The sequence below is a fragment of the Daktulosphaira vitifoliae genome, unplaced genomic scaffold (genome assembly GCF_025091365.1).
Source record: "Daktulosphaira vitifoliae isolate Bord-2020 unplaced genomic scaffold, ASM2509136v1 Scaffold_4, whole genome shotgun sequence".
NCBI classification, from domain to species: Eukaryota; Metazoa; Arthropoda; class Insecta; order Hemiptera; family Phylloxeridae; genus Daktulosphaira; species Daktulosphaira vitifoliae.
This window is the reverse complement of record NW_026099575.1, coordinates 25,402,447-25,420,592: the sequence shown is the minus strand read 5'-3', so window position 1 is coordinate 25,420,592 and position 18,146 is coordinate 25,402,447. Positions and strand designations below refer to the sequence as shown.

At 25.0% G+C, this 18,146-nt stretch overlaps 2 protein-coding genes across 12 annotated transcripts in view; both read left to right on the top strand.

The window, feature by feature from the left end:
• Positions 1 to 6,587, top strand: part of LOC126904844 (uncharacterized) — an 18,702-nt gene extending 12,115 nt beyond the window's left edge. Inside the window, exons 6-11 of one of the 2 annotated variants that reach the window (XM_050684142.1) lie at positions 1,056 to 1,088; positions 1,690 to 1,713; positions 4,032 to 4,094; positions 5,038 to 5,067; positions 5,137 to 5,220; positions 6,182 to 6,587. In XM_050684142.1, coding sequence (XP_050540099.1) covers positions 1,056 to 1,088; positions 1,690 to 1,713; positions 4,032 to 4,094; positions 5,038 to 5,067; positions 5,137 to 5,220; positions 6,182 to 6,441 — 494 coding nt within the window. In that variant the 3' untranslated portion in view covers positions 6,442 to 6,587. Of the gene's footprint in view, positions 1 to 1,055; positions 1,089 to 1,689; positions 1,714 to 4,031; positions 4,095 to 5,037; positions 5,068 to 5,130; positions 5,221 to 6,181 lie in introns of both variants that reach the window. The other variant, XM_050684141.1, reaches the window with a different exon arrangement.
• An 8,556-nt stretch (positions 6,588 to 15,143) lies between these two features.
• Positions 15,144 to 18,146, top strand: part of LOC126904841 (uncharacterized) — a 47,872-nt gene continuing 44,869 nt past the window's right edge. For all 10 annotated transcript variants that reach the window (XM_050684138.1, XM_050684135.1, XM_050684134.1 and 7 more), the window contains exon 1: positions 15,144 to 15,286. The gene's annotated coding sequence lies outside the window, so the exon portion shown is untranslated. The remainder of the gene's footprint in view (positions 15,287 to 18,146) is intronic.

Here is an 18,146-nt window from a genome sequence, read left to right as displayed (position 1 = left end):
TTTTTGTATCTTGGTTGAGTATTCCAGAGAGCCGTAGAGATGTATAGATAGAATGGCAAGGCGTCCCAGTATTCGCTAGAGGGATGTTCAGAAATCGTATCACTGCGAAACAAACCATACTAAGGGAAGCGAAGCCGCAGAGGAACCACCCGAAATTGGGGGAAAATGGCCTTTTTATAGCCTGCAAAACTGGTTTAGCGATCTCTGGTGAGATTCTTGAAATATTTTTTGCTGTATTTGATTGGTTAATGTGATAGAATCTTTTACGTGGGCATTTTATGGAATGCATAAGAGGGAGGTTAAATCTTTTGTAAGGGTATTATTTTATTACTCATCTTATCCACGGGAAAACACTGATTTGGTGATGTATTTTATTAAATATAAGTATTAATTATTACATGTATTAAAATGTGATACTACAGTTTCAATCCATAAGGATTTAGACCATTTAAGCTAAGAACACCGAGAAATAATTCTTGGCAGAAAACAAAAATATAATCATAAATAACTGAATTTTATTTATTATATAAATTATAGATAATAATTTTACCTCATAAAACGTTTAAAATCACAACCACGATATGCATCAACAGCTTTTTCACTAATAAATATTCTTCTATTTATTCAAACCAATGTGATTTTCGTGCTAAAAACGTAAAAATTACTCATTGCATGTTCAACGTGTAACTTTTTGTAATATTTTATGGACCTTTTTTGGTATTTTTTCTGTACTGCTATTTCTTTGAATATACTGCACCTTCCTTGTCTGATAACTATGCTGATATAACAAAGGTAAAAAACATTAATTGACTATTAGTGAAGTTGCATATGTAGCTCAATAGATTCATTGTGCAAATATTTGAAAGTTTATCATTATCAATGCGAATTTTTATAAAAATTTATGTGCTTAAATTTCAAGATAAATTTAGCTATCAATAATTTGACAATAATATATTATGCAATGTGAAAATAAGATTACTCACAATAATTTTTGTTTTTGGATATTTAAAACGGGTTTTAATTGGTTTAATATTTTAATAAAAAATTTTTCACAGATACATGGGCGGAAATTCTTTTTCCGTGTAGAGGTATGCCATTATGCAAACATTAATTTGAAATAATCAAGTTCACCATAGTAAAAATAAAATAAAAAAACTAACTAAAACAATTATTTCTGTTAAATTGTTACCATTACAAGTTAAAATCTGAAGTATTTTAGAAAACATAGTTTTAGTTAAATTATTACTATTACAGGTTAAAAATTTAGAGTATTATTCCAGAATACAAAAATATCATATTTCAATACTTTTTGCAAATATCCATCTTATTACATATTAAAACATAAAAATAATTCGCCAATGTTAGAAAAACTAACTAACTCTTAGTTTTATTTTTAAATGAAACAACTCAGTCATTTTACCCCGGAAAATTATTCTCGAATATTAAATAAACTAAATTGTAATTCCTAGATAGTTTGAAAATATTGGTGTTTTTTGAGTAAAGATCTCATCGTCACGTCCGTTTTTGGCTATAGTCGATTTGCACTAAAAATGACTGAAATATATAAATCACAATTAACACAAACCCAATTCTAAACTATTTAAACTTTTAACCCAACTTAACTTAGTGCAAGAAATCTAAACACGAAGCAAAAATGTCATGTTAATTGTATCATTATATATTTTGTAGGATATCGAATTCAATATGAAACAGGTTGGTTGAATAAGAAAAAAAATACTTAAATTTTATCCCTTTTTAATACTTATATTTTTAAAATTGCATCCTTTTATAATAAATACGTTTTGAATTATAAAAATGAAAGAGTACAATATCATTAACTAATAAACCTAGTAAAACGTATACTATTAAATTCTATTATTTATAATTTTATTAATATTAAATTATTGAATATGAATTTCATAATATATTTAATTACTATCATAAGTATTTATTTAAATATTATAAATCAAATAACTACTAACCAGGATATAATTAAGGAAATAGGAATTGATATTGCTTTTAAAGTAATTCACCAATTTCTTAAAATAAAACACCATTTACAAATTTTCATCGAAGCGTTTCTTATGGTAGAGATTTTAATCACAAGTTATTTTGATTCGTTTATTTGATACGCCCCAAGTGAATACCTCAGTAACAAACGTCAACCTTATACCCAATACATTTTACTATTTTTTTTTTTTTTTGAATTTTCCTGATTTTAATAATTAAATGTTTAATGTATTTTTGTTCTATTGATTCTGATTCCTGCAAAACACTTACTGTACCAGATATAGCCGAGTATTTCTACCTGAATCAGTGGACTACTTAAGGGGAAGTTCAAAAGTGGCTTACGCATCAAAGGCGCGTCAGTCTCGTGAAACCCCAGCTAAGCGAACCTTAGTATGTTGTTATATTAAGATGGCTCTTATTTTATAAACTTTTATTGTTAGATCTTTGTACCCATCCAATTTTTCGTTAATATATGAAAATTNCTTTGTACCCATCCAATTTTTCGTTATTATATGAAAATTATTTGCGTTAAATTTGGTTTATATATCCTACCCATTCAGGTGCTGAATCTGGGTTAAATATTCACTCAAAAAGGTAGTTTTTCAGTTTTTGATCATTATTTTTAAAACTTACCCACTTGGCGTAAAAATGTATAGAACATAAATTATAAACTTCAATATTTTCTTCAAAAAAGGTTATTACAAAAATTTTGTAAAATTAATTTTACTTGTTCAAAAAATAAAAAGTAGAATTTGTTAAAATTCACTTTTTGAACATAAATAATTCTGAACTTTCGAAATAATCATTTTAAAATACAATGATTCGTATAAAACATATGTAAAATTAAATATTCTACAATATTTGTCTTTGGTAAAATTATCAAAATTAATAAAATATTTTTGTGAAAACATTTTTTGATGAAAATATTAAAATCTATATTTTATATTATATACATTTTAACGCCAAGTGGGTTAGTTTTAAAAATAATGATAAAAAACTAAAGAACTACACTTTTGAGCGAATATTCAACACCGATTCAGTACCTGAAGGCGGTAGGTTATATAAACCAAATTTTCCCAAATGACTTTCATGTATAAATGAAAAAAATTGGCGGGTACAGAGATCGATCAATGAAAGTTTATAAAATAAGAGTCTTCCTAATATATATATATATTTATCAATCACCCTAATTGTGGTATTTTTTTTTTGCCCTAAATTGTAGTTCAGCATGGGTATTATTAAATGGGATTTAATCACTAAATATTTAATATGACAGATTTTTAAAAAAGTATTATTTTGTAGAAACTATTTGTCGGATTTACATTTTCAAGGGGCGAAATTACATAATAATTATATTATCATAATTTCACATAACTATAACAAAAAACCAAATAATTTTTTTTTTTTTAATAACGTGTTTTAAAATAACATAATTTTCTTTAAAAACTTTTTTTTATTTTTTGTTTTGGAATTTCATTTTTTTCTTGATAATGTTTAATAGTTATGCCATCATGATATTGCAAAACATTTACTAAAAACCCTTATTAAACCTATATTTTAAACCATAATAACAAAAAAAAAAACCGATAATTTAGGTATTTTTGTTTGTCGATTTATCAACTTAAAAAAGCTATAACTTTTAAACTTAAAACTATAAGACTTTTGAAATAAGCTTGTAAAACAAACGTTTTGAAGACAATAGAATTTAAATTTATGAGAGGTGTAGTAAAATGCATTTGTTCCGTTTGTTACCCTAATTCTGATGTAAAAATTTTTGTGCAAAACAATTATTGTGTCCGGCGTAGCTGGGTACTCCTATCAGAATCAGTGACCTACTTAAGAGAACGGCCCAAAGAGGCTTAAGCATGAAAAATGCGTGAGGCTCCGAGTCTGGGGCAACGCCTCAGCTAGATGGAGCCTAGTAAAAAATGTTTTTGATATATAATTAGGTAATGAAGAAAAAACTCAAATTCCTGTTTGTTTCTAATAAAATTAATTGATTATAAATAATTTTACCTTAGACGAAAATCTTAAGAGAAGATTGGAAATGGAGAAATCGTTTCGAAGTAATTTATTCATAAATTGTAAGTTATCGTTTTAATAATAATTGTAAATTGATTTATATTTCAATACATAATGTAAATTATGTAATACGTAATATAACACATGTAATACTATATCTATATTTTATCTATTGTTAAACAATAAAAAATATAGACACGTTAATTTGTTAGATTTTCTATAAAATACAATTGGAAATAAAACACATTTTTTCCTTATTGTAAAAATAATTATTCCAAAATCTTTTATTTACTAAGTCAATTAATATATCCTAAATAATAAAAATCATATCCACTAAAATAGCCAATGAAATATCACCCGAGACCAGTAGAAAAATATCCCAAATAGTGCAACAATTATTAACGACAGTTTAAGCCATGGAAAAAATCCACACGTCCATGGACTAGAATAGTGCGATACCCATCCAAAATGTATTCAACAGCCAAAAAAAAATATATTATAAAATTCTATTTTAATGAAAAAAAAATTGTCCAACCTCTTCCTCAGAAAAAAATGTTTATATACTCACTTGCTATATCCATTATTATCGTCTAATAACAATAATTTTGTTAATGACACGTAAAATCGCAGAGGGGTTAATAGCCTCCTGACTAAGAAGAAGCCAAAGAAGGGCTTTGGGCGTTACTGAATTGCATAATTTATTTACTTATAAAAGTTGGTTTAACGTGTAAAACTTTTTTATTTATAATTATTTCTTTTATTTAAAACCCATTTTTCAATGTTTTGTCATCTACTGGGATTCCGGTTATTAGTAATGTCATCATGTATCTGAAATATAAATCTAAAATTCTACGCTCATACTCCTATCACAAACTTCTTAATATTTTATATATAATATATTTAATATTTTAACATTTTAAAAATAATTGTACTATTTTATTATTCACGTAGAAATTTTATAATACAATTAAAAAAAATATTTTTAATTTGGACTTTTATTTATAGCTCATAATCAAGACGTTTATATGATTAATGGTAATATTTTATGTGAATCAAATCTGTAGGATATACAACAATTAATATTTACTTTTATTTCAGTTTTAGAAATATTAAACTACCCTAACGAAGTAGAAAAACGCTACGCTTTAATTAAGGCGTTAGTAGAAAACATGCTTACAGAAAATTTTCGTAAGTAAAATTTATCAAACAATTATTAAGTATTTAAGTATAAGTATTAAAAATTAAAAAAACATAGATTGAACAAGACAATAGCCATTTTCTTGTTTACAATTTTTATATGGAATTTATGTGGAATTTTGATGATGATTCCAAATTTGACTAAATTTTGAGATAATTATTAATTGATAATTAAGCGATATTTACACTAAAAAATATTATATTTTTAACTTTTTACAAATTATTTCATAATGGTTAGTAAGAGTTGTACAAAATTTGAAACTGCTCCATCTTGTTTAACCGATTTTTTGAATTTTAAAAGTTGAGTTTGAGTTTTATTTTTCAAAAAAAATTAAAAAGCTGAATATTTGAGTATAACTTTTTTTTGTTAAACTTACTATTATTGTGTTAAAATTATCGATTTTATATTTTTAACTTTATATTTCTATAAATTTTTGATGAATACATTTTTTTTAAGATAAATACTATTTATATACTTTTTTCATTTGACATAATTTTTTTTTAAATAGGACTATTTGCCTTTACACAAAGAGTGATTAAATTCTAAACACGCAAATAGACACTAGACCATTTTCAACTTAATAATTCAAAGTGTTTGGGAATAACAGATACTTTTATACATATATTCAATTAAAGCTTATGTAATATACTTTAATATAAAAAAAAAAATTTCGTACCTTACTTTACTTTAATAGATACATTATAGCCCACATTACATGACATATTAATCATCAATAATATAACATAAACTTATTTTTCAAAATTATAGATTAATAGTGAAATAAATTATTAAAATACATTTTTTTTCTTCAATTTTTTATGATTTTTAATGATTTTTATTAATCTTTAAAAGTTAAATGAATAATATTTATTAATATGTTTGTTTTATTAATAAAACATTTTCATTAATGGATTCTTATTGAGTAAAACTATAACTATTTTGTTTTTTTAGATGAAACAAAATTATGCGAAAATGGTTTTGTCGAGAAATGCGCATTGAAAGCTTATCTTGACTACATACAAAATCCACTTATATATGATCAATTTGTCTATTGTAAGAATAGTGTATGTACTGTCGAACATTATGCAATGAAAACTGGTACTGAAATTCTACTATTGTATGATCCAAAATTCTGTACAAAATACACAATTCAAGATTCTGCCCAAGATGTTGAGATAATGTCACAACATCTACATCACATAAAAATTTAAAAAAAAATAAAATAAATAAACACAGGACTTCTACTACTGAAGTTAATATTATAAAATAATCGCGTTAAGTACAAAATATAATATGTCATATTGTTAATAATATTGTATTTCATTATTCATTAAATTGATTTTAAATTTATTTATTTTCTGTTAATAATTAAAATCACTTGCATGCAAATAAATTTTATGTAAAATGCTAATGTATTACAATACTTTGCATAGCATACCTGATGAAGCCAAACGTTTTGGTAACAAAAAAATTATTTTGGCTTTATAAGTTATTTTAAATGTATATAATTAGTATAAAAAGATAAAATAGCATAATAACATTTAACAGAATATATAATTTAAAAATTATTGAAAAATAAAATTATGTCCCAATATTATATCTTAATAATAATATTTTATAATCTATGCATTATTTTTTGCCAGTCTCTTTCTTTTTACCTCTACGGTCATTGGCTACCAAATATCATCTGCATACTGTCGATGACAACTCTTTTTAAGAAATAAAATATTTCTTAAAAATTAAGTCATATTCTTAATTAATGTCATATTTCATTATTCATTAAAGTGATTTTAAAACTATTATTTTTCCGTTAACAATTAAAATTACTTCCATGCAAGTAAACTTAATATTAATGTTAAGTCACTGCAGTGACTTAACATTAATACTAATTCGGTGACATATTACATCTGAATTTGAAACAGATTAGGCACCTCAAGTCATTAGAATTATTAGAGCCCCATATAAGGAAAGACCACTGGGGTAGGGCTATGCGATTATTATATTACACAAAATAATCGATATTTAAAAAAAAAATTCAATTATAATCAGTTATTTGATAAATTATAATCGAATAATCGTATTAAATATAAAATAATCAAATTAATCGATTCATAAATTTAAATGGATAACACTAATAGATAATTATAATCGATATTAATCTATAAACAATTTAAACATTAATTTATGCTCAACTCTAATATATATTTAAAGCAGTAAAAAATTATTTCTTACTACTCAATTTTATTAAATATTAAATTTAACGATCTCAATATTCTTAATACCTAATAATTCTAAACAGAAATTTACTAAGAGTGTAGCTCTACGCTAGGACCAGTTAGTACTGGTGCTGTTCTGGTGTTTTGAGTTGAATAGTTGAGTATAACTCACAAATGATAACGCTATTCTGTTTCGATTGCCAGTATTGGACCGATAATGAGTCAGTACCGAGTTTAACTGGAAAAACAATAGGACAGTTGGTGTACTAAGCCAACGCTGCGATAGTACTACTGATCAATACTGATCCTGTCCTGGCTTAATACTGTCCGGTATCAATGTTGTACTGGATATGTAAAGATATCCAATGTGCGTCATGAGTATGTTAAACACGACGAATACAAAAGAATAACTGAATTATGATAAATATGTTTTGTAGAAAATCATTTCGTGCTTATAACAAACATAAATTTTACAGTAAATATATTTTTATGAGTAGGAATTTTGCGGTGCAACTACACTAAAACATTTTTTGGGGAGGATTATTATTGTTTATCTTTAAATGAAACATTAAATAACCATTGAAATCTGGCTACGTCATTGCATACAAATCTCCTTTCCACAGACGTCTATTGTTGCAAGGGCAAATACTATTTTCAAGGGATGACATACTCTAATTAACTGATTAATTTTTCACTGAGTTGCTCATCAGAAAAATGTTATGAGCAAAACAAAGTTTTTAACTTATTGATGACTGAGACTAAAATGGGACAAAATCGTCTACTTAAATGATTAGAATAACTGCCACGGAGGACAGAGTTCTTCCATACCTCCTTTAGTTTTCAAATTTTAGATGAGAACCCCAAAGGTTGCCCCTAAAATTGTTATTGTTGCGTGAGTTTAAAATAGTGACTATTCCTCAAACTCACGCAATGAACAAATTTTTTACTAAAACTGGTGTTTTTAGAATTATTTTGAAAAAAATTAATTACATCATAATAAATAATATATATATTATAAAATAATGAAAACATTTTCTTCAGCTACACCGTTTCCCAAAAAAATTGTTTCATTACATAATTGAACAATTTTTATAACATTTTAAGCTTTTAAATGAATACATATCGTTCATGCTTTGATTTCGTATTATTTGTATATTTTCCTCAAGAAAAAAATTTTAACTAAATTATATTACTTTATATGTACAGAATATTACCCAAGTCTTTGATTTATCAAATACCAAACACATAAAACAAGACAATCCATGAAAGCTTTAACACTATCGAATAAAAACACGTTTAAATATATTGAAATTGCTACCCAAACCATTAGTTGTCCACTTACTAATTATCTAAATAACTTAACCCCACTAAAGTTATACCATAATAATGATGATTCGTACAGTGTTTAATTTTAGCTTCGATGTGTAGCTGTGATGGTATTAATTTTACTATGATGTCTGTTTCTTTTAATAAAAATTTTTTTTTGTGTCTTTTACCACTCAATCTCAGCTCTAATCAACTTTTCGCGCCGTTTTCAAATCTGTAATTAGACTTTTTTTTCACGTCTAATTTTTTATATTATTACTGATTACATATAAAATAATTATTAAAAGAAAAAAAAATTTGTTTCACAAGATTACTGACTTTGATTATTAATATGTTAAAAATAATCAGTCCAAAATTTCATTTTGAACTAATTTTTTTGGTCCTTTAAAGTTGATGAAAAATTTTTGATAAAGTTTTGTTTAAAAGTTTATAGTAAATAGTTATTAGTTTATAAAGTTTATAGTAAAAAACGGTAGCACAGTGGGGTCGAGGCATAAATGGGACAAGTATAGATGATATCTGACAGTGATTAAAATCACTATCATAAGAAACGTTTCGATGCAAATCTTTAGATAGTGTTTAATTAAAAAAAATTGGTGGATTATTCCAAAAGCAACATCAACTCTTATTTTTTTGATTATATCCTAATTGGTAGTTCTTTGATTTTAAAATATAATATATGAATAAATACTAATTATAGTTATTAAATTTAGTATGAAATTGTGAGGACAGCTATGATGTAAGGTACATAGTGTTGGGCGGTTGATAAGAAAGTAGAGCAGAGAATAAGAGTAATAAGTTGGAATATGTTGGATGAGTGGAATGACTAGAGAAGATAGGATAACGAACGAGCATATAAGAGGAAGTATAGGTGTTGCGTCAATCGTGGATAATGACAGAAAATAGACTTAGATGGTTTAGTCATGTTATGAGGATAGAAGAATTGGAAGCTGTCAGAACAGTTATAAAAAAAGAATTTTGAAGGAAAAATAGGTAGAGGAAGACCTAAAAAGAGGTTGAGGGATGTTATTGAATGCGACCTATGTGAGTATATAGCTTACGTGAGCGTAGAAGATGTGGGAGATCGTGTCAAGTAGAAATTTAGGATAAGGGTGGCCGACCCCAAGTAGTTGGGATTAAGGCAAAGAAAAAGAAAAAGAAATTCCGGTGGCAATTGACATAATATGATTGTTGTTTGGGAATGTAAAATTTAGCATTAAGTTGGGTTTAAACAATATAGTGTCAAATCAATTACCTACTCTATCGGTTGTATATTAATATACACTACACTTTAATGATACAATAAATAATTAAATTCACACATACACACATATGCATATATAACATTATGTCTAATGTAATTATAACATGATAAAAAGTAACCGTAAAATGAAAAAAATTGAAAATAAATTTTAGTACACATATTAAATGTAATTTAACTCGAAAAATATTTGTTTAAACGAAAAAATATAAGGTAATTTTTTTGTTTATAATTGTTTTTTAAACAACTTTTGTACGAAACTTTTTTTTGTAAGTAAAATATTTTTTGAGAAAATTAAAAAAGCTCATATTTTTGCACTTTTGCGAGGCACTAAAAAAAAGCTCAATTCCAATCAATGAGGACTATTAGTATGTCATTATACATATCTTAATTTAATTAAAAAAAAAAAATTTGGTTGGGAATTTTTTCTGCCATTTTTCCTTTGTTGACTGGCCTAGATGATAATTTTAAACTTGTAATTGAGCTTAAAAAAGTTATGTTAATATATTCAATTTTTTTTACTATAAACTTTAACAAATCTTTATCAAAAATTTTTCATCAACTTTAAAGAACCAAAAAATTGGTTAAAAATGAAAATTTGGACTGATTGTTTTTAACATATTAAAAATCAAATCAGTAATAATTTGAAAACAATTTTTTTTTTCTTTTAATTATTATTTTATATGTAATTAGTATAGATAATATAAAAAATTAGAAGTGAAAAAAAAGTCTTATTACAGATTTGAAAACGGCGCGAAAAGTTGATTTAAAAAAGTATATTTTAATTCTGATGAAAGTTCCTTGTAGTCCAGTGCATTTATTTATAGTAACAAACAGTTTTTATTGAAAAAAATTGCATCAAGCCATTTAAATTTTTATACACATATAGGTGAAGCAAAATATAACCACTTTTTATTTTATGATTTCTTCTTCGTATAAATTACAATATTAAATTATTGAATAACAATTTCATACTAAATTTAAAAACTATAATTAGTATTTATTCATATATTATATTTTAAAATCAAAGAACTACTAATCAGGATATAATTAAAGAAATAAGAGTTGATGTTGCTTTTGGAATAATCCACCAATTTCCTACTTTAAAAAAAAAAATTTAGTAGATTTTTTCCGCTATTCGCCAAAATTATTTATTCGTTGACTGGCTTTATCTTTAAATAGAAAATTTTATGAGAATTAAAGAAATTGTATCGTTAAGATCAATATGCAGTCAGAAAGTTTTATAATTACCATTTATTGTAAATTTATCAGAAAAGCTCAATATTTTTTTGCATTTTTATCGTAATAGATAACTTAAATAGAATTTATAGTAATAATTACCTAGTAACTTTTGGTGTTTGAAATGATTCTGCAATTGAAATGTTCAGAACATAATTAATTTTAATGATTTACTTTAACTAAATGAACCAATCAAAACAAAGTCGTTAAAAAGATTGACTCAATTAAGCGTATAATAAAATTTGATTATAATTATAAAAATCCATTATTAATTCAGGAGAAACTAACAATCCTTTTTTTTAGATATGATTTATACAGCAACATGTTACCAAAAAATTTGGAATATAATAGTCTAGTAGTAGCACACACAAATAGAGTAAAAAAATTATTAAATAACAAAGTAAAATGATTTAATTTTGTAGTTGAAACCTATTATATCAAACTTCATTCGTCAATAAGTACTTTGAAAACATTAAAATTGAATGATTTTAATTGTCTTTATGGAGAACATGTAATAATTAACTGTTTAATTGATAAATTAGAATTTTTTTTCAATTTTTGATGGTAATATCTTCAACTAGATACGAATTGTAGTTATTTGACGTATTGTTGAAAAAAGTAGGTCAAGTTAGAGTAGAGAAAATAAATGATAGTCACAAAAAAATATCTTCTCATCTTTGTATCGAAGCTAAAACATAAAATATAGTAAAATAATTTTAATATGAATAAGAAATTTTTTCTTGCAAATGGCGATTACAGTGATGGGATCCTTGATCTTTATTGAAGTCATTTATTTATAAATGAGATAAAAATCAAAACAGTAGAAAATCTATTCTAACTTAAAAAGAATTAGGAAAAAATTTAATTGCCATATGCGGGTTGGAACCTTGTACCCCAAACGCATGAAACACAAGTTTGACCGACTCAGCAACCGTACGTTGCTAACGTCGGCTGAAAAAATTGGCTATTTAAGCTAATTCAAATTTCAAAACTATTTTTCTCGACTCCAAAAAGTAAAAAAAAATTTAACTTTCTATGCTATATCAATTTTTTATTTATATAATATTTATAAAAATCTGTACTCCCCTTGACAGGTATTTTAAAATAAAATAAAATACAAATCCCAGAATTTTAACACAAAAATAATATATTTTTGAATACGGTAGTCATTTTTGAAGACAAATCCAAAGGTCAAATTTTTTTTTTTTAAATTAAATTATATTACTTTAATATAAACTTTAATTTAAGATATATATAAAAGTGTCAGTATTTCCGGAACATTTTCAAAAGTTAAGTTGAAAAAGTTCTACTTTCTATACGCATTTTAAAAGGTTTAAAAAGGTTTGTGTATAAAGGGAAAAGGTCCAATTTAAAAAAAAAGTATGTCGAATGAAAGAAGTATATATAAAGTATTTATTGTTAAAGAATAGAATTGATTCGTGTATTTTTTAAAAAGTTATAGCATCAGAATGTTAAAAAATGTAAAATATAATATCAAGAATTTTTTCAGAAAAATAGCATATTTTTGCATACGGTAGTCATTTTCACCATGAAGACAGTCCAGAGGTCAATTTTTTTTTTTCAAATTAAAGTATATTACATAAGCTTTAATTTAAGATATATATAAAAGTGTCAGTATTTCCGGAACATTTTCAAAAGTTAAGTTGAAAAAGTTCTACTTTCTATACGCATTTTAAAAGGTTTAAAAAGGTTTGTGTATAAAGGGAAAAGGTCCAATTTAAAAAAAAAGTATGTCGAATGAAAGAAGTATATATAAAGTATTTATTGTTAAAGAATAGAATTGATTCGTGTATTTTTTAAAAAGTTATAGCATCAGAATGTTAAAAAATGTAAAATATAATATCAAGAATTTTTTCAGAAAAATAGCATATTTTTGCATACGGTAGTCATTTTCACCATGAAGACAGTCCAGAGGTCAAATTTTTTTTTTCAAATTAAAGTATATTACATTATCTTTAATTTAAGGTATATATAAAAATGTCAGTCTTTCCGGAACATTTTCAAAAGTTAAGTTGATAAAGTTAATGTTTTGTAAAAAAGTTACCATTTTGAAACACTTCCTGTGGGCTGTTAAAGGGTTAAATGTTCACAAAAATATATAAATTAATAGGTAAATATCTAAGGTATTTATAAAAAAAAATTATATTGATTCGATCATTTTTAAAAAAGTTATGGCACTTTTAAGTAAAAAAAATTGAAAAAATATCGAAAATTAGCGATTTTTAAATTTGTAATTTTTGGGGGTAATGTCTTCGACTAGATACGATTTGTGATCTTTTGACATATTGTTCATCAAAATCGGTCCAGCGAGAGATGAGATTGAGCGTTCACTGACACAAAAAATAAAAAAAAAAAAAAAAACACATAGTAAAATTAATACCTTCTCAGCTTCGCATCGAAGCTAGAAATAATTTATTTTACCATAACTTTTAGCTCAATTGGCAAGTTTGACATTGACATCATTAAATGGAAAATTTTATGACAATTAAAAAAATTTTATCGTTAAGATCAATATGCAGTCAGAAAGTTTTATAATTATTATTTATTGTAAATTTATCAGAAAAGCTAAATATTTTTTGGCATTTTTTTCGTAATAGATAACTGAAATAGGAATAATAGTAATCATTTTTTAGTTTCTTTTGGTGTTTAAAAATTGAAATATTCAGAAGTTACTTATGATTAAATGATCCAATTTTTAAAAGAAGAATATCAAATGAAAGAAGTAAACATAAAGTGTTTATATAAAAAAAAATTATATTGATCGATACATTTTTTAAAAAGTTATACTAATTTAAAGTTAAAAATATAGAATCGAAAATCGAAAATTTTAACACAAAAATAGCAGGTTTTTAATTACGACAGCTGTTTGTGCATAGAAGATAGGTCGTCGGGACATAATTTTTTTAAAATTTATAGTACATGGCATAAGCTTTTATTTGGTATATCTTTAAAGGACGCAGTATTTCCATTTTCAAAAGTTAAATTGAAAAAGTTCTATTTTTTATACATTGTTTCAAGTTTTAAACGTCCTCTATATAAGAGGAAATTGTCCAATTTTAATAAAAAGTATGTCAAATAAATAATGTTCAAAAATAGGACAGATGGAGCAATTTGACATCCTTAAGTTTAATTGAATCTTTTAAAAAAATTATTCACCATAAAAACGTCAAATTTAAATAGAAATACTTGAATATTGAGACTAATTGAAAAAATATAATTAATTAATATTAATCATTTTGAAGTCTATAAATTTATTAAAAAAAAAGTCAAATTCGACATCATGCCACACGCTTGAAGCAACATGATTTTTTTAATGGGTTAAGTTGTCACACCTTAGCTTAATGTAGACTATGCTTGAAAAATGTATTCCTCAACTAAAAAAGACGAGAATTAATAGTAAAAATTAAAAATTGTATTATATATTTTTAAATTGATCTAATAAGTAATAAAAAAAAAAAAAAAAAAATGAATTATAAAAATATTTAAAAGGGAAAATTAACCTAATGACCACTTAAAGTATGTTTCTTGATAATTATTAGATTTATTTTTTCAGTACATAATCTAGTATATTTCATATTCACGAAACAAATTATAGGAATAATAAATTATAAAATAACAAAAACAACCATTTCCCCAATTCAATTTTATTCAAAAATCCTACATAGTAATCCAATAATCTAAATAAAAATTTAGTTAAAATTGTACGTCATAAAATAAAATTATTATATTGTTCTTTTAAAAATATTCAATTTAAAGCAAACACATATGTTCATTTAATTTATTTTTGAAAAATAATTTTCATGTAGTTTAATATATTTGAAAATATTTCCATATAAAGTTGGCAAACATTACTATATTTTATACTTGCACACTTTTTAATTTTAAATATATATTAGTTATAACATAAGTCGTCATTTGTATTAAGTAAATCATTTAATTTCAGTAGCTCCTATATAAAGCAGATAATAATTTCTTATAAAATAACAAAAACTGGTAAGTAGACATTTACGAATTTTAAAACGTCATAACAATTGTCAATGTATATTATTGCTTATGTGAAGATTTTTTTACGTACTGTTTTAAACATTTTCACCGTTTGTTATACAGGGTGATTTTTTTATCATAACCCACTCAATTACTCGCAGAATAATAATAATTTAAACCTTTTTTTGTTTTATTATCTTTAGTTACACATTATTCTTGAATTTTTAACTATGTAATACTTTTTAAGTTCATCCCTTATGCCTTAGAGGGGGGTCAACTTTGATTTTTTAAATGGTAACACATATTTTTAATTTAATAAAATGTTTGAGTTTTTAATTTAATGGTAAATGGCATTTGAATTTTTAATATAACTTTATTAGCTTATTAGATATAAACATTTAAAGTTTCAACATTTTGAGTTAATATACATGTATAATACACATGGGATTGTAAATACAGGTAGTTAATTGGATTTTTATGACATTGCTGTCTCAGTCACGGATTGTTTATTATCAATTATGATTATCAATAGATATACTTTCTGTATTGTCAGTTAGTGTATTTATAAACTCATAACAATGTGCCTTACTATCATTGATAATAAACAATCCGTGACTGAGACAGCAATGTCATAAAAATCCAATTAACTACCTATATTTGTAATCCCCTGTGTATTATACCTATATATTAACTCAAAAATTTGAAACTTTAAATGATTATATCTAATAAACGAATTAAGTTATATTAAAAATTCAAATGCCATTTACCATTAAATTAAAAACTCAAACATTTTATTAAATTAAAAATATGTGTTACCATTTAAAAAATCAAAGTTGACCCCCCTCTAAGTCATAAGGGCTGAACTTAAAAAGTATTACATAGTTAAAAATTCAAGAATAATGTGTAACTAAAGATCATAAAAAAAATAAATGTTTAAATTATTATTATTCTGCAAGTATTTGAGGGGTTATGATAAAAAAATCACCCTGTATATAAAATTATTTAAATTTTACAAAATTAATAACTGTTGCATTCAATCACCATTAATTATGGGCTTAAGTAGAATTTTAAGTCTACGGTAGCTAAAGTCCCGCCATTTTTTTAGTCTTTTGTCACACTTAATCCTAGGTACACAATGTTGAACAAAAAGAAAAGACGTGACTTATTTTTTTTCACAAATGAGGTTATTTACTTACTGTAAATAAGGTAGGGTTGGTTAGGTTATTCTAAAATAAGATCTTTACTTATAGGAGAGAATTTCAATTTTTTTTACGTATATCTAAAAATAGGTCACCTAGACTCTAATTGTTTCATACTATAACAAATGCAAATGAAAAATTTTGTCTCTCAAAAACATCGATATATTTCTTAAGACTATAAATTAAGATATTTTATAAACTAATTTGAATAGTAGGTATATAATATATGAGCTGGATACCCCCCTAACACACATGATGTGGGTTTACCCTACCATAGGTAAACGGTAGCTATAAACTGCCGGGGAGATATGGTGAAAGGTCGATGTTGCTCGTTCCTAGTTAGCGTTTTGTTATACTATGGTACATGTAGATACTTAGGTAAATGGAACATCATACAATATACCTTGATATATTATAGAAAATTTGAGAGATTTTGAAAATTGCATAATTTTAGAAATATGTGAAAATATTTCAATGCAGAAAAATGAAAGGTGTAATCAAGCGGCGACGGCGGCTATTAATCCAACGAAACTCAACTATAGCTATGTGATGTGTATGCCTTTGGCCATAGAGAACCCCCTTCCTTGACTAACATATGTGTTAAAACAGTAGATCAGCGGTTTACCCCTACATAGAAGGGGAGGTAATGATGAAACTCATCATAAGGTGATCATTAATATGATATTAAAGTAAATCAATAAATATGTACAATATTAAACTATTTCATAAAAATTCAGTTATTTTGTAATTAAAGAGAAAATATTTATAATAATAATATTTTATCAAATTCTTTTTGATTATTAAGTTACATTACTGCGTTTGTTAATAGACTTTTTTTGTTAATGTGTAAACGTTATTGTATACGTTAATGTAGGTTAATTTTCTGACGTCATTGGGTTTCGGCCATTGTGAAGCCCAACTATAATATTTTCTTGGGTAAACACTGTTGTATTGAAAAATGTTGGACCACCATTTTCATCGCACATTTCTTCTTCTCTTTCTTAAAACATAATTATAAATTTAATAACAATAGAGATTATGACAATCTATGTTCATTAAACTTAGAGTTCATAGAGTAGTCTTCTTCTTAGAGCTGATGGTTTTTGATTACACTATGACTTTATCAACGATCTCACGCTCATTTATTCGAAAAAATCACATATTTTTATAGTGGGGTCGGAAAATCACAAAACACATATCCTCGTATACTAGTTCTTTCCTTCGCCATTTAAGTAATTTCACTTCAATATTATAATAATTAATTTTAAACTCTCGATTTCTAAATATTTGTATACAAATATATGTAATAGAGTATGTGTATTAGGGTGGCCCTCAAAATTCGAATGTCTTTTTTTTTTTTACGCTACCCCTTAATTTTTTTTTAATGGTCAAAAAAATGAGCTGTGCAAAATTTGAGACCGATCCGTTAAGGTTAACCCGTGCCCCCGGGCCTATTAAGTTGAGTCGAAGAGTCAAATTTAATAAAAATAANGAAGAGTCAAATTTAATAGAAATAACTGATCTATGTCTCATAACTTTTTTTTCTCTTAACTTAGAATAATAAAAGTAAAACTCAAGTAAAGGAAATTTTACAAGAAATTCAAAAATAATAACTTCAATGTTGTTTTCTCAATAAATAGCCCAATACATATAGACATACAGTAAAAAAC